This window comes from Salminus brasiliensis, chromosome 9 (genome assembly GCF_030463535.1).
Source record: "Salminus brasiliensis chromosome 9, fSalBra1.hap2, whole genome shotgun sequence".
NCBI classification, from domain to species: domain Eukaryota; kingdom Metazoa; phylum Chordata; class Actinopteri; order Characiformes; family Bryconidae; genus Salminus; species Salminus brasiliensis.
This window is the reverse complement of record NC_132886.1, coordinates 42465479-42492226: the sequence shown is the minus strand read 5'-3', so window position 1 is coordinate 42492226 and position 26748 is coordinate 42465479. Positions and strand designations below refer to the sequence as shown.

The 26748-nt window shown below is 35.2% G+C and overlaps 1 protein-coding gene across 1 annotated transcript in view; it reads right to left on the bottom strand.

Moving 5' to 3' along the window:
- Window positions 1–26748, bottom strand: part of LOC140562820 (uncharacterized) — a 104584-nt gene that overhangs the window by 49153 nt on the left and 28683 nt on the right. The window contains exon 2 of the mRNA XM_072688675.1: window positions 2938–2975. Within this exon, the coding sequence (XP_072544776.1) occupies window positions 2938–2975 (38 nt within the window). The remainder of the gene's footprint in view (window positions 1–2937; window positions 2976–26748) is intronic.

Genomic DNA, 26748 nt, shown 5'->3' with positions numbered 1-26748 from the left:
GAATATGGATCTACTGCACCAGAAGTTTATTCATGTCCATTATTCTTATGCTATACTTTATTATTTTTATTATAAATGTGTGTGTGTGACATAAAACTGCTCATATGAGCAAACAACCAATCAAACTGCTCATATGATTCTCAGACGACTAATATTGTTACCTCAGACTAAGACAGGCTACCCTTAGCTGATATATTTTATTAGTTTGATATTGGCAAAGCTACAGCACACTTTTCTGTTTTTTATGTTGTTCCACTGTCAACTGTGAAGATTCTGAGAGCCACGTTAATTCCTAAAAGGACATGTCAACATTAAAATACACTGGGGGGGGGGTTTCTCTATAAAGCCAGCAAAGTCTCGGTTCACAGTAATAAAGTGCTATATAAATAACCACATTTGGATTAAAGTGGGAATTGTGTCTAGAACTGCTGAAATGTTCTACATCAATATATCACAGCACAAAGATCATGAACAATGGCTTGGTGTTTGAGATCTTCACTCTTTCCAGCAGTTTTGATGATTCGAACACTGCAGTTCTGTTTCAGGAACCTGGTTTTCAGCTGGATCTGGGTTTCTGGATCTTCATCTGCACTGAAGAGACCATTCTGGAAGGTCAGCGTGAGGACTCATTTAGCTGAGCTTCTTCCCTTAACGCAAAGCCTCCACTTCATCATCCATGCTCTTCCATTCCTTATTCTAGAAGATCTGATGGTGTGGGTTTTCTGAGCAATTCATTTTCCGTTTGGCCTGGTGCCCTCAGTAAACCACATATGACCCTCAGCCCTACCCATGCTGGGCAGATAACAAGGTTTGGTTCATTTGGGAAAGCCCCAAGACTCTTTTTCTGTCAGATGAAAAAGAAGTCGTCATGCCATACAGAAAGTCTCTCTTCTGAATCTCCCCTGCCTAAAGAATAAATCAAATTGATCCAACCCAGACTGATATCATATGAGCTTCAGAGTTCTGACTATTTTAGAGCAAAGTTTTAACTCTGATGGTTGGTTATTACTATGGGGACAGATAGTCATCGTCTTCTGCTTTGATGAACATTGCAATCAAGTTGTGTCATGTGTTTAAATCACAGCTAATATCAAGTTATAGACTGTGGCTCAGATTTGTTTGTAAAGCTAGAGGAAGAGAAGGAAAAGGATAAAAAAAAAACACGTGAAATCAAGCTATTGGACTAGTTTCAGATGTGGTGGAAAACAAATTCTAATATTAAAAAAATAATAATTGGCAAAACAATGGCATCTTTTACATGCCATTTTCGCTCCATTTTGCCATCTTACTTTGATAGCCTTCTTATGAATGGATATGTCGTTTTTAAAAAGAATAAATTACATTCGATCTGTCAGTGAGATGGTACTTACAAGTGGGGATACTTGGGATTGTAGATGGAACACGACTTGACCAGATGTGAAGTTGCTGTGGTACAAAACAGAGAAAAAGTTACATAAATCAAGCAGAATAAGAAGAAGGTAGGGTAATGGCACGTTTTACAAGCCATTTTTGCTCGGGTTGGTCATCGTACTTTGATAGGCTTCTTAATAATGGATATTTCGGTATTTAGGAAGTTTAAATTACATTCGATCTGTCAGGGAGGTCGAATTTACAAGTGGGGATACTTGGGATTGCATATGGAACGCGACTTGACCAGATGTGAAATGTAACTGTCGTATAAAAATGAAAAATATATACATACATCAAGCAGAATGAGACGTGAACTCAGCGGGAAGGTAGTGAAGTGAAAATAGTTAAAAGGGAACAGTAGGAGAAAAACAAGGAATAATTAACAAAACACCACCTAATACAAAGCTACTGGCACAGTAACAGTTTCATATGTGGTGTAAAACGCATTGTAATATGAAAAAATAATCAGAATTATAATAATTGGGCCAAAAATGGCGTCTTTTATACGCTTTTTTCGCTCCGCTTGTTCATCGTACTTTGATAGGCTTCTTAATAATGGACATTTCGGTATTTAGGAAATTTAATTTATATTCGATCTTTCAGGGAAGTCGAATTTACAAGTGGGGATACTTGGGATAGTAGGTGGAACACGACATGACCAGATATGAAGTGTAACTGTGGTATAAAAATAATAAAACATGATAAATCAAGCAGAATGAGGCGGGATTTCAGCAAGAAGGTAGTGAAGTGAAAATAGTTAAAAGGGAACCGGAGGAGAAAAACAAGGAATAATTAACCAAACACCACCTAAAACCAAGCTACTGAAATAGTTACAGTTTCAGATGTGGTGGAAAACACATTCGAATAATAATATAAAATAATTAGAATAATAATTGGGGCAAGAATTGCGTCTTTTAGTTTAGTGAAGTTTAATTTACATTCGATCTGTCAGGAAGGTCATATTTACAAGTTGGGACACTTGGGAATGTAGATGGAACACGACTTGACCCGATGTGAAGTGTAACTGTGGTATAAAATGATAAAATGTAAGAAATCAAGCAGAATGAGGCGGGAACTCAGCCAGAAGTGAAGTGTAAATAGTTAAAAGGGACCCGGAAGAGAGCGACAAGGAGTACTTAACAAAACACAATTTAAAACCAAGCTACTGGAATAGTTACAGTTTCAGATGTGATGGAAAACACATTCGAAAATTAATAAAAAATAATTATAATAATAACTGGGACAAAAATGGCGTCTTTTATACGCTTTTTTTCGGTCCGTTTGGTCATCGTACTTTGATAGGCTTCTTAGTAATGGATATTTCGGTATTTACGAAGTTTAATTTACATTCGATCTGTCAGGAGGGTTATATGTACAAGTGGGGATACTTGGGAATGTAGATGGAACACGCCTTGACCAGATGTGAAGTGTAACTGTGGTATAAAAATGATGAAATAAAAATAAATCAAGCAGAATGAGACTGGAACTCAGCGAGAAGGTATTGAAGTGTAAATAGTTGAAAGGGACCTGGAAGAGAAAGTGAAGGAGTAATAAACAAAACACAACTTAAAACCAAGCTACTGGAATAGTTACAGTTTCAGATGGGAGGGAAAACACATTCGAATATTAATAAAAAATAATTATAATAATAATTAGGACAAAAATGGCGTCTTTTATACGCTTTTTTCGCTCCGTTTGGTCATCGTACTTTGATAGGCTTCTTAATAATGGATTTGTCGTTATTTAGTAAGTTTAAATTACATTCGATCTGTCAGGGAGGTCGTTTTTACAAGTAGGAATACTTGGGATTGTAGATGTAACACACTTGACCAGATATGAAGTGTAACTGTGGTATAAAAATGAAAAAAATATACATACATCAAACAGAATTGGCGGGATTTCAGCAGGAAGGTATTTAAGTGTAAATAGTTGAAAGGGACCTGGAAGAGAAAGACAAGGAGTACTTAACAAAACACAACGTAAAACCAAGCTACTGGAATAGTTACAGTTTCAGATGTGGTGGAAAACACATTCGAATAATAATATAAAATAATTAGATTAATATTTGGGACAAATATGGCGTCTTTTATACGCTTTTTTCGCTCCGTTTGGTCATCGTACTTTGATAGGCTTCTTAATAATGGATTTGTCGTTATTTAGTAAGTTTAAATTTCATTCGATCTGTCAGGGAGGTCGTATTTACAAGTAGGAATACTTGGGATTGTAGATGTAACACGACTTGACCAGATGTGAAGTGTAACTGTGGTATAAAAATGAAAAAAATATACATACATCAAACAGAATGAGGCGGGAATTCAGCAAGAAGGTATTTAAGTGTAAATAGTGGAATGGGACCTGGAAGAGAAAGACAAGGAGTAATAAACAAAACACAATTTAAAACCAAGCTACTGGAATAGTTACAGTTTCAGATGTGGTGTTAAACACATTCGAATATTAATATAAAAATAATTAGAATAATTATTGGGACAAAAATGTCGTCTTTTATACGCTTTTTTCGCTCCGTTTGGTCATCGTACGTTGATAGGCTTCTTAATAATGGATATTTCGGTATTTACGAAGTTTAATTTACATTCGATCTGTCAGGAGGGTCATATGTACAAGTGGAGATACTTGGGAATGTAGATGGAACACGACTTGACCAGATGTGAAGTGTAACTTTGGTATAAAAATGATAAAATGTAATAAATCAAGCAGAATGAGCCGGCAACTCAGCGAGAAGGTAATGAAGTGTAAATAGTTGAAAGGGACCTGGAGCAGAAAGGCAAGGAGGAATTTAGAAAATACAACCTAAAACCAAGCTACTGGTATAGTTCCAGTTTCAGATGTGGTGGAAAACACATTCGAATATTAATATAAAAATAATTACAATAAAAATTGGGGCAAGAATTGCGTCTTTTATAAGCTTTTGTCGCTCCGTTTGGTCATCGTACTTTGATAGGCTTCTTAATAATAGATATTTCGGTATTTAGGAAGTTTAATTTACATTTGATCTGTCAGGAAGGTCATATTTACAAGTGGGGGCACTCGGGAATGTAGATTGAACACGACTTGACCAGATGTGAAGTGTAACTGTGGTATAAAAATGATAAAATGTAAGAAATCAAGCAGAATGAGGCGGGAACTCAGCGAGAAGGTAGTGAAGTGTAAATAGTTAAAAGGGACCCGGAAGAGAGCGACAAGGAGTACTTAACAAAACACAATTTAAAACCAAGCTACTGGAATAGTTACAGTTTCTGATGTGATGGAAAACACATTCGAAAATTAATAAAAAATAATTATAATAATAACTGGGACAAAAATGGCGTCTTTTATACGCTTTTTTCGCTCCTTTGGTCATCGTACGTTGATAGGCTTCTTAGTAATGGATATTTCGGTATTTACGAAGTTTAATTTACATTGGATCTGTCAGGAGGGTTATATGTACAAGTGGGGATACTTGGGAATGTAGATGGAACACGACTTGACCAGATGTGAAGTGTAACTGTGGTATAAAAATGATGAAATATAAATAAATCAAGCAGAATGAGACTGGAACTCAGCGAGAAGGTATTGAAGTGTAAATAGTTGAAAGGGACCTGGAAGAGAGCGACAAGGAGTAATAAACAAAACACAACTTAAAACCAAGCTACTGGAATAGTTACAGTTTCAGACGTGGTGGAAAACACATTCGAATAATAATATAAAAAAATTAGATTAATAATTGGGACAAAAATGGCATCTTTTATACGCTTTTTTCGCTCCGTTTGGTTATCATACTTTGATAGGCTTCTTAATAATGGATTTGTCGTTATTTAGTAAGTATAAATTACATTCGATCTGTCAGGGAGGTCGTATTTACAAGTAGGAATACTTGGGATTGTAGATGTAACACGACTTGACCAGATGTGAAGTGTAACTGTGGTATAAAAATGAAAAAAAAATACATACATCAAGCAGAATGAGACGGGATTTCAGCAAGAAGGTATTGAAGTGTAAATAGTTGAAAGGGACCTGGAAGAGAAAGAGAAGGAGTAATAAACAAAACACAACTTAAAACCAAGCTACTGGAATAGTTACCATTTCAGATGTGATGGAAAACACATTCGAATATTAATAAAAAATAATTATAATAATAATAATTAGGACAAAAATGGCGTCTTTTATACGCTTTTTTCGCTCCGTTTGGTCATCGTACTTTGATAGGCTTCTTAATAATGGATATTTCGATATTTACGAAGTTTAATTTACATTCGATCTGTCAGGAGGGTTATATGTACAAGTGGGGATACTTGGGAATGTAGATGGAACACGACTTGACCAGATGTGAAGTGTAACTGTGGTATAAAATGATAAAATGTAAGAAATCAAGCAGAATGAGGCGGGAACTCAGCGAGAAGGTAGTGAAGTGTAAATAGTTAAAAGGGACCTGGAAGAGAGCGACAAGGACTACTTAACAAAACACAACCTAAAACCAAGCTACTGGAATAGTTACAGTTTCAGATGTGATGGAAAACACATTCGAAAATTAATAAAAAATAATTATAATAATAACTCGGACAAAAATGGCGTCTTTTATACGCTTTTTTCGAACCCTTTGGTCATCGTACTTTGATAGGCTTCTTAGTAATGGATATTTCGGTATTTACGAAGTTTAATTTACATTCGATCTGTCAGGAGGGTTATATGTACAAGTGGGAATACTTGGGAATGTAGATGGAACACGACTTGACCAGATGTGAAGTGTAACTGTGGTATAAAAATGATGAAATATAAAGAAATCAAGCAGAATGAGACTGTAACTCAGCGAGAAGGTATTGAAGTGTAAATAGTTGAAAGGGACCTGGAAGAGAAAGAGAAGGAGTAATAAACAAAACACAACTTAAAACCAAGCTACTGGAATAGTTACAGTTTCAGATGTGATGGAAAACACATTCGAATATTAATAAAAAATAATTAAAATAATAATTAGGACAAAAATGGCGTCTTTTATACGCTTTTTTCGCTCCGTTTGGTCATCGTACCTTGATAGGCTTCTTAATAATGGATATGTCGGTATTTACGAAGTTTAATTTACATTCGATCTATCAGGAGGGTCATATGTACAAGTGGAGATACTTGGGAATGTAGATGGAACACGACTTGACCAGATGTGAAGTGTAACTTTGGTATAAAAATGATAAAATATAATAAATCAAGCAGAATGAGCCGGGAATTTAGCGAGAAGGTAATGAAGTGTAAATAGTTGAAAGGGAACTGGAGCAGAAAGACAAGGAGGAATTTGCAAAATACAACCTAAAACCAAGCTACTGGTATAGTTCCAGTTTCAGATGTGGTGGAAAACACATTCGAATATTAATATAAAAATAATTACAATAATAATTGGGGCAAGAATTGCGTCTTTTATACGCTTTTGTCGCTCCGTTTGGTCATCGTACTTTGATAGGCTTCTTAATAATAGATATTTCGGTATTTAGGAAGTTTAATTTACATTCGATCTGTCAGGAAGGTAATATTTACAAGTGGGGACACTCGGGAATGTAGATGGAACACGACTTGACCAGATGTGAAGTGTAACTGTGGTATAAAAATGATAAAATGTAAGAAATCAAGCAGAATGAGGCGGGAACTCAGCGAGAAGGTAGTGAAGTGTAAATAGTTAAAAGGGACCCGGAAGACAGCGACAAGGAGTACTTAACAAAACACTATTTAAAACCAAGCTACTGGAATAGTTACAGTTTCAGATGTGATGGAAAACACATTCGAATATTAATAAAAAATAATTATAATAATAATTAGGACAAAAATGGCGTCTTTTATACGCTTTTTTCGCTCCGTTTGGTCATCGTACCTTGATAGGCTTCTTAGTAATGGATATTTCGGTATTTACGAAGTTTAATTTACATTGGATCTGTCAGGAGGGTTATATGTACAAGTGGGGATACTTGGGAATGTAGATGGAACACGACTTGACCAGATGTGAAGTGTAACTTTGGTATAAAAATGATAAAATATAATAAATCAAGCAGAATGAGCCGGGAATTTAGCGAGAAGGTAATGAAGTGTAAATAGTTGAAAGGGAACTGGAGCAGAAAGACAAGGAGGAATTTGCAAAATACAACCTAAAACCAAGCTACTGGTATAGTTCCAGTTTCAGATGTGGTGGAAAACACATTCGAATATTAATATAAAAATAATTACAATAATAATTGGGGCAAGAATTGCGTCTTTTATACGCTTTTGTCGCTCCGTTTGGTCATCGTACTTTGATAGGCTTCTTAATAATAGATATTTCGGTATTTAGGAAGTTTAATTTACATTCGATCTGTCAGGAAGGTAATATTTACAAGTGGGGACACTCGGGAATGTAGATGGAACACGACTTGACCAGATGTGAAGTGTAACTGAGGTATAAAAATGATAAAATGTAAGAAATCAAGCAGAATGAGGCGGGAACTCAGCGAGAAGGTAGTGAAGTGTAAATAGTTAAAAGGGACCCGGAAGACAGCGAAAAGGAGTACTTAACAAAACACAAGCTAAAACCAAGCTACTGGAATAGTTACAGTTTCAGACGTGGTGGAAAACACATTCGAATAATAATATAAAATAATTAGATTAATAATTGGGACAAAAATGGCGTCTTTTATACGCTTTTTTCGCTCCGTTTGTTCATCGTACTTTGATAGGCTTCTTAATAATGGATTTGTCGTTATTTAGTAAGTTTAAATTACATTCGATCTGTCAGGGAGGTCGTATTTACAAGTAGGAATACTTGGGATTGTAGATGTAACACGACTTGACCAGATGTGAAGTGTAAGTGTGGTATAAAAATGAAAAAAATATACATACATCAAGCAGAATGAGGCGGGATTTCAGCAAGAAGGTATTGAAGTGTAAATAGTTGAAAGGGACCTGGAAGAGAAAGAGAAGGAGTAATAAACAAAACACAACTTAAAACCAAGCTACTGGAATAGTTACAGTTTCAGATGTAATGGAAAACACACTCGTATATTAATAAAAAAATAATTATAATAATAATTAGGACAAAAATGGTGTCTTTTATACACTTTTTTCGCTCCGTTTGGTCATTGTACTTTGATAGGCTTCTTAATAATGGATATTTCGGTATTTAGGAAGATTAATTTACATTCGATCTGTCAGGAAGGTCATATTTACAAGTGGGGACACTCGGGAATGTAGATGGAACACGACTTGACCAGATGTGAAGTGTAACTGTGGTATAAAAATGATAAAATATAATAAATCAAGCAGAATGAGCCGGGAACTCAGCGAGAAGGTAATGAAGTGTAAATAGTTGAAAGGGACCTGGAGCAGAAAGAAAAGAAGGAATTTACAAAATACAACCTCAAACCAAGATACTGGTATAGTTCCAGTTTCAGATGTGATGGAAAACACATTCGAATATTAATATAAAAAGAATTACAATAAAAATTGGGACAAGAATTGCGTCTTTTATACGCTTTTGTCGCTCCGTTTGGTCATCGTACTTTGATAGGCTTCTTAATAATAGATATTTCGGTATTTAGGAAGTTTAATTTACATTCGATCTGTCAGGAAGGTCATATGTACAAGTGGGGACACTCGGGAATGTAGATGGAACATGACTTGACCAGATGTGAAGTGTAACTGTGGTATAAAAATGATAAAATGTAAGAAATCAAGCAGAATGAGGCAGGAACTCAGCGAGAAGGTAGTGAAGTGTAAATAGTTAAAAGGGACCCGGAAGAGAGCGAAAAGGAGTACTTAAAAAAACACTATTTAAAACCAAGCTACTGGAATAGTTACAGTTTCAGATGTGATGGAAAACACATTCGAATATTAATAAAAAATAATTATAATAATAATTAGGACAAAAATGGCGTCTTTTATACGCTTTTTTCGCTCCGTTTGGTCATCGTACCTTGATAGGCTTCTTAGTAATGGATATTTCGGTATTTACGAAGTTTAATTTACATTGGATCTGTCAGGAGGGTTATATGTACAAGTGGGGATACTTGGGAATGTAGATGGAACACGACTTGACCAGATGTGAAGTGTAACTTTGGTATAAAAATGATAAAATATAATAAATCAAGCAGAATGAGCCGGGAATTTAGCGAGAAGGTAATGAAGTGTAAATAGTTGAAAGGGAACTGGAGCAGAAAGACAAGGAGGAATTTGCAAAATACAACCTAAAACCAAGCTACTGGTATAGTTCCAGTTTCAGATGTGGTGGAAAACACATTCGAATATTAATATAAAAATAATTACAATAATAATTGGGGCAAGAATTGCGTCTTTTATACGCTTTTGTCGCTCCGTTTGGTCATCGTACTTTGATAGGCTTCTTAATAATAGATATTTCGGTATTTAGGAAGTTTAATTTACATTCGATCTGTCAGGAAGGTAATATTTACAAGTGGGGACACTCGGGAATGTAGATGGAACACGACTTGACCAGATGTGAAGTGTAACTGAGGTATAAAAATGATAAAATGTAAGAAATCAAGCAGAATGAGGCGGGAACTCAGCGAGAAGGTAGTGAAGTGTAAATAGTTAAAAGGGACCCGGAAGACAGCGACAAGGAGTACTTAACAAAACACAAGCTAAAACCAAGCTACTGGAATAGTTACAGTTTCAGACGTGGTGGAAAACACATTCGAATAATAATATAAAATAATTAGATTAATAATTGGGACAAAAATGGCGTCTTTTATACGCTTTTTTCGCTCCGTTTGTTCATCGTACTTTGATAGGCTTCTTAATAATGGATTTGTCGTTATTTAGTAAGTTTAAATTACATTCGATCTGTCAGGGAGGTCGTATTTACAAGTAGGAATACTTGGGATTGTAGATGTAACACGACTTGACCAGATGTGAAGTGTAAGTGTGGTATAAAAATGAAAAAAATATACATACATCAAGCAGAATGAGGCGGGATTTCAGCAAGAAGGTATTGAAGTGTAAATAGTTGAAAGGGACCTGGAAGAGAAAGAGAAGGAGTAATAAACAAAACACAACTTAAAACCAAGCTACTGGAATAGTTACAGTTTCAGATGTAATGGAAAACACACTCGTATATTAATAAAAAAATAATTATAATAATAATTAGGACAAAAATGGTGTCTTTTATACACTTTTTTCGCTCCGTTTGGTCATTGTACTTTGATAGGCTTCTTAATAATGGATATTTCGGTATTTAGGAAGATTAATTTACATTCGATCTGTCAGGAAGGTCATATTTACAAGTGGGGACACTCGGGAATGTAGATGGAACACGACTTGACCAGATGTGAAGTGTAACTGTGGTATAAAAATGATAAAATATAATAAATCAAGCAGAATGAGCCGGGAACTCAGCGAGAAGGTAATGAAGTGTAAATAGTTGAAAGGGACCTGGAGCAGAAAGAAAAGAAGGAATTTACAAAATACAACCTAAAACCAAGATACTGGTATAGTTCCAGTTTCAGATGTGATGGAAAACACATTCGAATATTAATATAAAAAGAATTACAATAAAAATTGGGACAAGAATTGCGTCTTTTATACGCTTTTGTCGCTCCGTTTGGTCATCGTACTTTGATAGGCTTCTTAATAATAGATATTTCGGTATTTAGGAAGTTTAATTTACATTCGATCTGTCAGGAAGGTCATATGTACAAGTGGGGACACTCGGGAATGTAGATGGAACATGACTTGACCAGATGTGAAGTGTAACTGTGGTATAAAAATGATAAAATGTAAGAAATCAAGCAGAATGAGGCAGGAACTCAGCGAGAAGGTAGTGAAGTGTAAATAGTTAAAAGGGACCCGGAAGAGAGCGACAAGGAGTACTTAAAAAAACAATTTAAAACCAAGCTACTGGAATAGTTACAGTTTCAGATGTGATGGAAAACACATTCGAATATTAATAAAAAATAATTATAATAATAATTAGGACAAAAATGGCGTCTTTTATACGCTTTTTTCGCTCTGTTTGGTCATCGTACGTTGATAGGCTTCTTAATATTGGATATATCGGTATTTACGAAGTTTAATTTACATTCGATCTGTCAGGAGGGTCATATGTACAAGTGGGGATACTTGGGAATGTAGATGGAACACGACTTGAGCAGATGTGAAGTGTAACTGTGGTATAAAAATGTTGAAATATAAATAAATCAAGCAGAATGAGACTGGAACTCAGCGAGAAGGTAGTGAAGTGTAAATAGTTAAAAGGGACCCGGAAGAGAGCGACAAGGAGTACTTAAAAAAACACAACGTAAAACCAAGCTACTGGAATAGTTACAGTTTCAGATGTGATGGAAAACACATTCGAAAATCAATAAAAAATAATTATAATAATAACTGGGACAAAAATGGCGTCTTTTACACGCTTTTTTCGCTCCGTTTGGTCATCGTACTTTGATAGGCTTCTTAGTAATGGATATTTCGGTATTTACGAAGTTTAATTTACATTCGATCTGTCAGGAGGGTTATATGTACAAGTGGGGATACTTGGGAATGTAGATGGAACACGACTTGACCAGATGTGAAGTGTAACTGTGGTATAAAAATGTTGAAATATAAATAAATCAAGCAGAATGAGACTGGAACTCAGCGAGAAGGTAGTGAAGTGTAAATAGTTAAAAGGGACCCGGAAGAGAGCGACAAGGAGTAATAAACAAAACACAACTTAAAACCAAGCTACAGGAATAGTTACAGTTTCAGACGTGGTGGAAAACACATTCGAATAATAATATAAAATAATTAGATTAATAATTGGGACAAAAATGGCGTCTTTTATACGCTTTTTTCGCTCCGTTTGGTCATCGTACTTTGATAGGCTTCTTAATAATGGATTTGTCGTTATTTAGTAAGTTTAAATTACATTCGATCTGTCAGGGAGGTTGTATTTACAAGTAGGAATACTTGGGATTGTAGATGTAACACGACTTGACCAGATGTGAAGTGTAACTGTGGTATAAAATGATAAAATGTAAGAAATCAAGCAGAATGAGGCGGGAACTCAGCGAGAAGGTAGTGAAGTGTAAATAGTTAAAAGGGACCCGGAAGAGAGCGACAAGGAGTACTTAACAAAACACAATTTAAAACCAAACTACTGGAATAGTTACAGTTTCAGACGTGGTGGAAAACACATTCGAATAATAATAAAAAATAATTAGATTAATAATTGGGACAAAAATGGCGTCTTTTATACGCTTTTTTCGCTCCGTTTGGTTATCGTACTTTGATAGGCTTCTTAATAATGGATTTGTCGTTATTTAGTAAGTTTAAATTACATTCGATCTGTCAGGGAGGTCGTATTTACAAGTGGCGACACTCGGGAATGTAGATGGAACACGACTTGACCAGATGTGAAGTGTAACTGTGGTATAAAATGATAAAATGTAAGAAATCAAGCAGAATGAGGCGGGAACTCAGCGAGAAGGTAGTGAAGTGTAAATAGTTAAAAGGGACCTGGAAGAGAGCGACAAGGACTACTTAACAAAACACAACCTAAAACCAAGCTACTGGAATAGTTACAGTTTCAGACGTGGTAGAAAACACATTCGAATAATAATATAAAATAATTAGATTAATAATTGGGACAAAAATGGCGTCTTTTATACGCTTTTTTCGCTCCGTTTGGTCATCGTACTTTGATAGGCTTCTTAATAATGGATTTGTCGTTATTTAGTAAGTTTAAATTACATTCGATCTGTCAGGGAGGTCGTATTTACAAGTAGGAATACTTGGGATTGTAGATGTAACACGACTTGACCAGATGTGAAGTGTAAGTGTGGTATAAAAATGAAAAAAATATACATACATCAAGCAGAATGAGGCGGGATTTCAGCAAGAAGGTATTGAAGTGTAAATAGTTGAAAGGGACCTGGAAGAGAAAGAGAAGGAGTAATAAACAAAACACAACTTAAAACCAAGCTACTGGAATAGTTACAGTTTCAGATGTGATGGAAATCACACTCGTATATTAATAAAAAAATAATTATAATAATAATTAGGACAAAAATGGCGTCTTTTATACGCTTTTTTCGCTCCGTTTGGTCATTGTACTTTGATAGGCTTCTTAATAATGGATATTTCGGTATTTAGGAAGATTAATTTACATTTGATCTGTCAGGAAGGTCATATTTACAAGTGGGGACACTCGGGAATGTAGATGGAACACGACTTGACCAAATGTGAAGTGTAACTGTGGTATAAAATGATAAAATGTAAGAAATCAAGCAGAATGAGGCGGGAACTCAGCGAGAAGGTAGTGAAGTGTAAATAGTTAAAAGGGACCTGGAAGAGAGCGACAAGGACTACTTAACAAAACACAACCTAAAACCAAGCTACTGGCATAGTTACAGTTTCAGATGTGGTGTAAAACACATTCGAATATTAATATAAAAATAATTATAATAATAATTGGGACAAAAATGTCGTCTTTTAGACGCTTTTTTCGCTCCGTTTGGTCATCTTACTTTGATAGGCTTCTTAATAATGGATTTGTCGTTATTTAGTATGTTTAAATTACATTCGATCTGTCAGGGAGGTCGTATTTACAAGTAGGAATACTTGAGATTGTAGATGTAACACGACTTGACCAGATATGAAGTGTAACTGTTGTATAAAAATGAAAAAAATATACATACATCAAGCAGAATGAGGCGGGATTTCAGCAAGAACGTATTTAAGTGTAAATAGTTGAAAGGGGCCTGGAAGAGAAAGACAAGGAGTAATAAACAAAACACAATTTAAAACCAAGCTACTGGAATAGTTACAGTTTCAGATGTGATGGAAAACACTTTCGAATATTAATAAAAACTAATTATAATAATAATTAGGACAAAAATGGCGTCTTTTATACGATTTTTTCGCTCCGTTTGGTCATCGTACGTTGATAGGCTTCTTAATATTGGATATATCGGTATTTACGAAGTTTAATTTACATTCGAACTGTCAGGAGGGTCGTATGTACAAGTGGAGATACTGGGGAATGTAGATGGAACACGACTTGACCAGATGTGAAGTGTAACTTTGTTATAAAAATGATAAAATATAATAAATCAAGCAGAATGAGCCGGGAACTCAGCGAGAAGGTAATGAAGTGTAAATAGTTGAAAGGGACCTGGAGCAGAAAGAAAAGGAGGAATTTACAAAATACAACCTAAAACCAAGATACTGGTATAGTTCCAGTTTCAGATGTGATGGAAAACACATTCGAATATTAATATAAAAAGAATTACAATAAAAATTGGGACAAGAATTGCGTCTTTTATACGCTTTTGTCGCTCCGTTTGGTCATCGTACTTTGATAGGCTTCTTAATAATAGATATTTCGGTATTTAGGAAGTTTAATTTACATTCGATCTGTCAGGAAGGTCATATGTACAAGTGGGGACACTCGGGAATGTAGATGGAACATGACTTGACCAGATGTGAAGTGTAACTGTGGTATAAAAATGATAAAATGTAAGAAATCAAGCAGAATGAGGCAGGAACTCAGCGAGAAGGTAGTGAAGTGTAAATAGTTAAAAGGGACCCGGAAGAGAGCGAAAAGGAGTACTTAAAAAAACAATTTAAAACCAAGCTACTGGAATAGTTACAGTTTCAGATGTGATGGAAAACACATTCGAATATTAATAAAAAATAATTATAATAATAATTAGGACAAAAATGGCGTCTTTTATACGCTTTTTTCGCTCTGTTTGGTCATCGTACGTTGATAGGCTTCTTAATATTGGATATATCGGTATTTACGAAGTTTAATTTACATTCGATCTGTCAGGAGGGTCATATGTACAAGTGGGGATACTTGGGAATGTAGATGGAACACGACTTGAGCAGATGTGAAGTGTAACTGTGGTATAAAAATGTTGAAATATAAATAAATCAAGCAGAATGAGACTGGAACTCAGCGAGAAGGTAGTGAAGTGTAAATAGTTAAAAGGGACCCGGAAGAGAGCGACAAGGAGTACTTAAAAAAACACAACGTAAAACCAAGCTACTGGAATAGTTACAGTTTCAGATGTGATGGAAAACACATTCGAAAATCAATAAAAAATAATTATAATAATAACTGGGACAAAAATGGCGTCTTTTACACGCTTTTTTCGCTCCGTTTGGTCATCGTACTTTGATAGGCTTCTTAGTAATGGATATTTCGGTATTTACGAAGTTTAATTTACATTCGATCTGTCAGGAGGGTTATATGTACAAGTGGGGATACTTGGGAATGTAGATGGAACACGACTTGACCAGATGTGAAGTGTAACTGTGGTATAAAAATGTTGAAATATAAATAAATCAAGCAGAATGAGACTGGAACTCAGCGAGAAGGTAGTGAAGTGTAAATAGTTAAAAGGGACCGGAAGAGAGCGACAAGGAGTAATAAACAAAACACAACTTAAAACCAAGCTACAGGAATAGTTACAGTTTCAGACGTGGTGGAAAACACATTCGAATAATAATATAAAATAATTAGATTAATAATTGGGACAAAAATGGCGTCTTTTATACGCTTTTTTCGCTCCGTTTGGTCATCGTACTTTGATAGGCTTCTTAATAATGGATTTGTCGTTATTTAGTAAGTTTAAATTACATTCGATCTGTCAGGGAGGTTGTATTTACAAGTAGGAATACTTGGGATTGTAGATGTAACACGACTTGACCAGATGTGAAGTGTAACTGTGGTATAAAATGATAAAATGTAAGAAATCAAGCAGAATGAGGCGGGAACTCAGCGAGAAGGTAGTGAAGTGTAAATAGTTAAAAGGGACCCGGAAGAGAGCGACAAGGAGTACTTAACAAAACACAATTTAAAACCAAACTACTGGAATAGTTACAGTTTCAGACGTGGTGGAAAACACATTCGAATAATAATAAAAAATAATTAGATTAATAATTGGGACAAAAATGGCGTCTTTTATACGCTTTTTTCGCTCCGTTTGGTTATCGTACTTTGATAGGCTTCTTAATAATGGATTTGTCGTTATTTAGTAAGTTTAAATTACATTCGATCTGTCAGGGAGGTCGTATTTAAAAGTGGCGACACTCGGGAATGTAGATGGAACACGACTTGACCAGATGTGAAGTGTAACTGTGGTATAAAATGATAAAATGTAAGAAATCAAGCAGAATGAGGCGGGAACTCAGCGAGAAGGTAGTGAAGTGTAAATAGTTAAAAGGGACCTGGAAGAGAGCGAAAAGGACTACTTAACAAAACACAACCTAAAACCAAGCTACTGGCATAGTTACAGTTTCAGATGTGGTGTAAAACACATTCGAATATTAATATAAAAATAATTATAATAATAATTGGGACAAAAATGGCGTCTTTTAGACGCTTTTTTCGCTCCGTTTGGTCATCTTACTTTGATAGGCTTCTTAATAACGGATTTGTCGTTATTTAGTAAGTTTAAATTACATTCGATCTGTCAGGGAGGTCGTATTTACAAGTAGGAATACTTGAGATTGTAGATGTAACACGACTTGACCAGATATGAAGTGTAACTCTGGTATAAAAATGAAAAAAATATACATACATCAAGCAGAATGAGGCGGGATTTCAGCAAGAAGGTATTTAAGTGTAAATAGTTGAAAGGGACCTGGAAGAGAAAGACAAGGAGTAATAAACAAAACACAATTTAAAACCAAGCTACTGGAATAGTTACAGTTTCAGATGTGATGGAAAACACATTCGAATATTAATAAAAAATAATTATAATAATAATTAGGACAAAAATGGCGTCTTTTATACGATTTTTTCGCTCCGTTTGGTCATCGTACGTTGATAGGCTTCTTAGTATTGGATATATCGGTATTTACGAAGTTTAATTTACATTCGAACTGTCAGGAGGGTCATATGTACAAGTGGAGATACTGGGGAATGTAGATGGAACACGACTTGACAAGATGTGAAGTGTAACTTTGGTATAAAAATGATAAAATATAATAAATCAAGCAGAATGAGAAGGTAATGAAGTGTAAATAGTTGAAAGGGACCTGGAGCAGAAAGACAAGGAGGAATTCACAAAATACAACCTAAAACCAAGCTATTGATATAGTTCCAGTTTCAGATGTGATGGAAAACACATTCGAATATTAATATAAAAATAATTACAATAAAAATTGGGGCAAGAATTGCGTCTTTTATACGCTTTTGTCGCTCCGTTTGGTGATCTTACTTTGATAGGCTTCTTAATAATAGATATTTCGGTATTTAGGAAGTTTAATTTACATTCGATCTGTCAGGAAGGTTATATTTACAAGTGGGGACACTCGGGAATGTAGATGGAACACGACTTGACCAGATGTGAAGTGTAACTGTGGTATAAAAATGATAAAATGTAAGAAATCACGCAGAATGAGGCGGGAACTCAGCGAGAAGGTATTGAAGTGTAAATAGTTGAAAGGGACCTGGAAGAGAAAGACAAGGAGTAATAAACAAAACACAATTTAAAACCAAGCTACTGGAAAAGTTACAGTTTCAGATGTGATGGAAAACACATTCGAATATTAATAGAAATAATTAAAATATTAATTAGGACAAAAATGGCGTCTTTTATACGCTTTTTTCGCTCCGTTTGGTCATCGTACGTTGATAGGCTTCTTAATAATGGATATTTCGGTATTTACGAAGTTTAATTTACATTCGATCTGTCAGGAGGGTCATATGTACAAGTGGGGATACTTGGGAATGTAGATGGAACACGACTTGAGCAGATGTGAAGTGTAACTGTGGTATAAAAATGATGAAATATAAATAAATCAAGCAGAATAAGACTGTAACTCAGCGAGAAGGTAGTGAAGTGTAAATAGTTAAAAGGGACCCGGAAGAGAGCGACAAGGAGTACTTAACAAAACACAACGTAAAACCAAGCTACTGGAATAGTTACAGTTTCAGACGTGGTGGAAAACACATTCGAATATTAATATAAAAATAATTAGAATAATAAATGGGACAAAAATGGCGTCTTTTAAACGCTTTTTTCGCTCCGTTTGGTCATCGTACTTTGATAGGCTTCTTAATAATGGATTTGTCGTTATTTAGTAAGTTTAAATTACATTCGATCTGTCAGGGAGGTCGTATTTACAAGTAGGAATACTTGAGATTGTAGATGTAGCACGACTTGACCAGATATGAAGTGTAACTGTGGTATAAAAATGAAAAAAATATACATACATCAAGCAGAATGAGGCGGGATTTCAGCAAGAAGGTATTGAAGTGTAAATAGTTGAAAGGGACCTGGAAGAGAAAGACAAGGAGTAATAAACAAAACACAACTTAAAACCAAGCTACTGGAATAGTCACAGTTTCAGATGTGATGGAAAACACATTCGAATATTAATAAAAAATAATTAAAATAATAATGAGGACAAAAATGGCGTCTTTTATACGCTTTTTTCGCTCCGTTTAGTCATCGTACGTTGATAGGCTTCTTAATAATGGATATGTCGGTATTTACGAAGTTTAATTTACATTCGATCTGTCAGGAGGGTCATATGTACAAGTGGAGATACTGGGGAATGTAGATGGAACACGACTTGACCAGATGTGAAGTGTAACTTTGTTATAAAAATGATAAAATATAATAAATCAAGCAGAATGAGCCGGGAACTCATTCTGGTATTTTCGAAGTTTAATTTACATTCGATCTGTCAGGAAGGTCATATTTACAAGTGGGGACACTCGGGAATGTAGATGGAACACGACTTGACCAGATGTGAAGTGTAACTGTGGTATAAAAATGCTAAAATGTAAGAAATCAAGCAGAATGAGGCGGGAACTCAGCGAGAAGGTAGTGAAGTGTAAATAGTTAAAAAGGACCTGGAAGAGAGCGACAAGGACTACTAAACAAAACACAACCTAAAACCAAGCTACTGGCATAGTTACAGTTTCAGATGTGATGGAAAACACATTCGAAAATTAATAAAAAATAATTATAATAATAACTGGGACAAAAATGGCGTCTTTTATACGCTTTTTTCGCTCCGTTTGGTCATCGTACTGTGATAGGCTTCTTAGGAATGGATATATCGGTATTTTCGAAGTTTAATTTACATTCGATCTGTCAGGAGGGTTATATGTACAAGTGGGGATACTTGGGAATGTAGATGGAACACGACTTGACCAGATGTGAAGTGTAACTGAGGTATAAAAATGATAAAATGTAAGAAATCAAGCAGAATGAGGCGGGAACTCAGCGAGAAGGTAGTGAAGTGTAAATAGTTAAAAGGGACCTGGAAAAGAGAGACAAGGAGTACTTAACAAAACACAACCTAAAACCAAGCTACTGGAATAGTTACAGTTTCAGATGTGGTGGAAAACACATTCGAATAATAATATAAAATAATTAGAATAATAATTGGGGAAAAAAGTGCGTCTTTTATACGCTTTTTTCGCTCCGTTTGGTCATCATACTTTGATAGGCTTCTTAATAATGGATATTTCGGTATTTAGTAAGTTTAAATTACATTCGATCTGTCAGGGAGGTCGTATTTACAAGTAGGAATACTTGGGATTGTAGATGTAACACGACTTGACCAGATGTGAAGTGTAACTGTGTTATAAAAATGAAAAAAAATATACATACATCAAGCAGAATGAGGCGGGATTTCAGCAAGAAGGTATTGAAGTGTAAATAGTTGAAAGGGACCTGGAAGAGAAAGAGAAGGAGTAATAAACAAAACACAATTTAAAACCAAGCTACTGGAATAGTTACAGTTTCAGATGTGATGGAAAACACATTCGAATATTAATAAAAAATAATTACAATAATAATTAGGACAAAAATGGCGTCTTTTATACGCTTTTTTCGCTCCGTTTGGTCATCGTACTTTGAAAGGCTTCTTAATAATAGATATTTCGGTATTTAGGAAGTTTCATTTACATTCGATGTGTCAGGAAGGTCATATTTACAAGTGGGGACACTCGGGAATGTAGATGGAACAAGACTTGACCAGATGTGAAGTGTAACTGTGGTATAAAAATGCTAAAATGTAAGAAATCAAGCAGAATGAGGCGGGAACTCAGCGAGAAGGTAGTGAAGTGTAAATAGTTAAAAAGGACCTGGAAGAGAGCGACAAGGACTACTAAACAAAACACAACCTAAAACCAAGCTACTGGCATAGTTACAGTTTCAGATGTGATGGAAAACACATTCGAAAATTAATAAAAAATAATTATAATAATAACTGGGACAAAAATGGCGTCTTTTATACGCTTTTTTCGCTCCGTTTGGTCATCGTACTGTGATAGGCTTCTTAGGAATGGATATATCGGTATTTTCGAAGTTTAATTTACATTCGATCTGTCAGGAGGGTTATATGTACAAGTGGGGATACTTGGGAATGTAGATGGAACACGACTTGACCAGATGTGAAGTGTAACTGAGGTATAAAAATGATAAAATGTAAGAAATCAAGCAGAATGAGGCGGGAACTCAGCGAGAAGGTAGTGAAGTGTAAATAGTTAAAAGGGACCTGGAAAAGAGAGACAAGGAGTACTTAACAAAACACAACCTAAAACCAAGCTACTGGAATAGTTACAGTTTCAGATGTGGTGGAAAACACATTCGAATAATAATATAAAATAATTAGAATAATAATTGGGGAAAAAAGTGCGTCTTTTATACGCTTTTTTCGCTCCGTTTGGTCATCATACTTTGATAGGCTTCTTAATAATGGATATTTCGGTATTTAGTAAGTTTAAATTACATTCGATCTGTCAGGGAGGTCGTATTTACAAGTAGGAATACTTGGGATTGTAGATGTAAGACGACTTGACCAGATGTGAAGTGTAACTGTGTTATAAAAATGAAAAAAAATATACATACATCAAGCAGAATGAGGCGGGATTTCAGCAAGAAGGTATTGAAGTGTAAATAGTTGAAAGGGACCTGGAAGAGAAAGAGAAGGAGTAATAAACAAAACACAATTTAAAACCAAGCTACTGGAATAGTTACAGTTTCAGATGTGATGGAAAACACATTCGAATATTAATAAAAAATAATTACAATAATAATTAGGACAAAAATGGCGTCTTTTATACGCTTTTTTCGCTCCGTTTGGTCATCGTACTTTGAAAGGCTTCTTAATAATAGATATTTCGGTATTTAGGAAGTTTCATTTACATTCGATGTGTCAACAAGGTCATATTTACAAGTGGGGACACTCGGGAATGTAGATGGAACAAGACTTGACCAGATGTGAAGTGTAACTGTGGTATAAAAATGATAAAATGTAAGAAATCAAGCAGAATGAGGCGGGAACTCAGCGAGAAGGTAGTGAAGTGTAAATAGTTAAAAAGGACCTGGAAGAGAGCGACAAGGACTACTAAACAAAACACAACCTAAAACCAAGCTACTGGCATAGTTACAGTTTCAGATGTGATGGAAAACACATTCGAAAATTAATAAAAAATAATTATAATAATAACTGGGACAAAAATGGCGTCTTTTATACGCTTTTTTCGCTCCGTTTGGTCATCGTACTGTGATAGGCTTCTTAGGAATGGATATATCGGTATTTTCGAAGTTTAATTTACATTCGATCTGTCAGGAGGGTTATATGTACAAGTGGGGATACTTGGGAATGTAGATGGAACACGACTTGACCAGATGTGAAGTGTAACTGAGGTATAAAAATGATAAAATGTAAGAAATCAAGCAGAATGAGGCGGGAACTCAGCGAGAAGGTAGTGAAGTGTAAATAGTTAAAAGGGACCTGGAAAAGAGAGACAAGGAGTACTTAACAAAACACAACCTAAAACCAAGCTACTGGAATAGTTACAGTTTCAGATGTGATGGAAAACACATTCGAATATTAATAAAAAATAATTAAAATAATAATGAGGACAAACATGGCGTCTTTTATACGCTTTTTTCGCTCCGTTTAGTCATCGTACGTTGATAGGCTTCTTAATAATGGATATGTCGGTATTTACGAAGTTTAATTTACATTCGATCTGTCAGGAGGGTCATATGTACAAGTGGAGATACTGGGGAATGTAGATGGAACACGACTTGACCAGATGTGAAGTGTAACTTTGTTATAAAAATGATAAAATATAATAAATCAAGCAGAATGAGCCGGGAACTCATTCTGGTATTTTCGAAGTTTAATTTACATTCGATCTGTCAGGAAGGTCATATTTACAAGTGGGGACACTCGGGAATGTAGATGGAACAAGACTTGACCAGATGTGAAGTGTAACTGTGGTATAAAAATGATAAAATGTAAGAAATCAAGCAGAATGAGGCGGGAACTCAGCGAGAAGGTAGTGAAGTGTAAATAGTTAAAAAGGACCTGGAAGAGAGCGACAAGGACTACTAAACAAAACACAACCTAAAACCAAGCTACTGGCATAGTTACAGTTTCAGATGTGATGGAAAACACATTCGAAAATTAATAAAAAATAATTATAATAATAACTGGGACAAAAATGGCGTCTTTTATACGCTTTTTTCGCTCCGTTTGGTCATCGTACTGTGATAGGCTTCTTAGGAATGGATATATCGGTATTTTCGAAGTTTAATTTACATTCGATCTGTCAGGAGGGTTATATGTACAAGTGGGGATACTTGGGAATGTAGATGGAACACGACTTGACCAGATGTGAAGTGTAACTGAGGTATAAAAATGATAAAATGTAAGAAATCAAGCAGAATGAGGCGGGAACTCAGCGAGAAGGTAGTGAAGTGTAAATAGTTAAAAGGGACCTGGAAAAGAGAGACAAGGAGTACTTAACAAAACACAACCTAAAACCAAGCTACTGGAATAGTTACAGTTTCAGATGTGGTGGAAAACACATTCGAATAATAATATAAAATAATTAGAATAATAATTGGGGAAAAAAGTGCGTCTTTTATACGCTTTTTTCGCTCCGTTTGGTCATCATACTTTGATAGGCTTCTTAATAATGGATATTTCGGTATTTAGTAAGTTTAAATTACATTCGATCTGTCAGGGAGGTCGTATTTACAAGTAGGAATACTTGGGATTGTAGATGTAACACGACTTGACCAGATGTGAAGTGTAACTGTGTTATAAAAATGAAAAAAAATATACATACATCAAGCAGAATGAGGCGGGATTTCAGCAAGAAGGTATTGAAGTGTAAATAGTTGAAAGGGACCTGGAAGAGAAAGAGAAGGAGTAATAAACAAAACACAATTTAAAACCAAGCTACTGGAATAGTTACAGTTTCAGATGTGATGGAAAACACATTCGAATATTAATAAAAAATAATTACAATAATAATTAGGACAAAAATGGCGTCTTTTATACGCTTTTTTCGCTCCGTTTGGTCATCGTACTTTGAAAGGCTTCTTAATAATAGATATTTCGGTATTTAGGAAGTTTCATTTACATTCGATGTGTCAGGAAGGTCATATTTACAAGTGGGGACACTCGGGAATGTAGATGGAACAAGACTTGACCAGATGTGAAGTGTAACTGTGGTATAAAAATGCTAAAATGTAAGAAATCAAGCAGAATGAGGCGGGAACTCAGCGAGAAGGTAGTGAAGTGTAAATAGTTAAAAAGGACCTGGAAGAGAGCGACAAGGACTACTAAACAAAACACAACCTAAAACCAAGCTACTGGCATAGTTACAGTTTCAGATGTGATGGAAAACACATTCGAAAATTAATAAAAAATAATTATAATAATAACTGGGACAAAAATGGCGTCTTTTATACGCTTTTTTCGCTCCGTTTGGTCATCGTACTGTGATAGGCTTCTTAGGAATGGATATATCGGTATTTTCGAAGTTTAATTTACATTCGATCTGTCAGGAGGGTTATATGTACAAGTGGGGATACTTGGGAATGTAGATGGAACACGACTTGACCAGATGTGAAGTGTAACTGAGGTATAAAAATGATAAAATGTAAGAAATCAAGCAGAATGAGGCGGGAACTCAGCGAGAAGGTAGTGAAGTGTAAATAGTTAAAAGGGACCTGGAAAAGAGAGACAAGGAGTACTTAACAAAACACAACCTAAAACCAAGCTACTGGAATAGTTACAGTTTCAGATGTGGTGGAAAACACATTCGAATAATAATATAAAATAATTAGAATAATAATTGGGGAAAAAAGTGCGTCTTTTATACGCTTTTTTCGCTCCGTTTGGTCATCATACTTTGATAGGCTTCTTAATAATGGATATTTCGGTATTTAGTAAGTTTAAATTACATTCGATCTGTCAGGGAGGTCGTATTTACAAGTAGGAATACTTGGGATTGTAGATGTAAGACGACTTGACCAGATGTGAAGTGTAACTGTGTTATAAAAATGAAAAAAAATATACATACATCAAGCAGAATGAGGCGGGATTTCAGCAAGAAGGTATTGAAGTGTAAATAGTTGAAAGGGACCTGGAAGAGAAAGAGAAGGAGTAATAAACAAAACACAATTTAAAACCAAGCTACTGGAATAGTTACAGTTTCAGATGTGATGGAAAACACATTCGAATATTAATAAAAAATAATTACAATAATAATTAGGACAAAAATGGCGTCTTTTATACGCTTTTTTCGCTCCGTTTGGTCATCGTACTTTGAAAGGCTTCTTAATAATAGATATTTCGGTATTTAGGAAGTTTCATTTACATTCGATGTGTCAGGAAGGTCATATTTACAAGTGGGGACACTCGGGAATGTAGATGGAACAAGACTTGACCAGATGTGAAGTGTAACTGTGGTATAAAAATGATAAAATGTAAGAAATCAAGCAGAATGAGGCGGGAACTCAGCGAGAAGGTAGTGAAGTGTAAATAGTTAAAAAGGACCTGGAAGAGAGCGACAAGGACTACTAAACAAAACACAACCTAAAACCAAGCTACTGGCATAGTTACAGTTTCAGATGTGATGGAAAACACATTCGAAAATTAATAAAAAATAATTATAATAATAACTGGGACAAAAATGGCGTCTTTTATACGCTTTTTTCGCTCCGTTTGGTCATCGTACTGTGATAGGCTTCTTAGGAATGGATATATCGGTATTTTCGAAGTTTAATTTACATTCGATCTGTCAGGAGGGTTATATGTACAAGTGGGGATACTTGGGAATGTAGATGGAACACGACTTGACCAGATGTGAAGTGTAACTGAGGTATAAAAATGATAAAATGTAAGAAATCAAGCAGAATGAGGCGGGAACTCAGCGAGAAGGTAGTGAAGTGTAAATAGTTAAAAGGGACCTGGAAAAGAGAGACAAGGAGTACTTAACAAAACACAACCTAAAACCAAGCTACTGGAATAGTTACAGTTTCAGATGTGATGGAAAACACATTCGAATATTAATAAAAAATAATTAAAATAATAATGAGGACAAACATGGCGTCTTTTATACGCTTTTTTCGCTCCGTTTAGTCATCGTACGTTGATAGGCTTCTTAATAATGGATATGTCGGTATTTACGAAGTTTAATTTACATTCGATCTGTCAGGAGGGTCATATGTACAAGTGGAGATACTGGGGAATGTAGATGGAACACGACTTGACCAGATGTGAAGTGTAACTTTGTTATAAAAATGATAAAATATAATAAATCAAGCAGAATGAGCCGGGAACTCATTCTGGTATTTTCGAAGTTTAATTTACATTCGATCTGTCAGGAAGGTCATATTTACAAGTGGGGACACTCGGGAATGTAGATGGAACAAGACTTGACCAGATGTGAAGTGTAACTGTGGTATAAAAATGATAAAATGTAAGAAATCAAGCAGAATGAGGCGGGAACTCAGCGAGAAGGTAGTGAAGTGTAAATAGTTAAAAAGGACCTGGAAGAGAGCGACAAGGACTACTAAACAAAACACAACCTAAAACCAAGCTACTGGCATAGTTACAGTTTCAGATGTGATGGAAAACACATTCGAAAATTAATAAAAAATAATTATAATAATAACTGGGACAAAAATGGCGTCTTTTATACGCTTTTTTCGCTCCGTTTGGTCATCGTACTGTGATAGGCTTCTTAGGAATGGATATATCGGTATTTTCGAAGTTTAATTTACATTCGATCTGTCAGGAGGGTTATATGTACAAGTGGGGATACTTGGGAATGTAGATGGAACACGACTTGACCAGATGTGAAGTGTAACTGAGGTATAAAAATGATAAAATGTAAGAAATCAAGCAGAATGAGGCGGGAACTCAGCGAGAAGGTAGTGAAGTGTAAATAGTTAAAAGGGACCTGGAAAAGAGAGACAAGGAGTACTTAACAAAACACAACCTAAAACCAAGCTACTGGAATAGTTACAGTTTCAGATGTGGTGGAAAACACATTCGAATAATAATATAAAATAATTAGAATAATAATTGGGGAAAAAAGTGCGTCTTTTATAC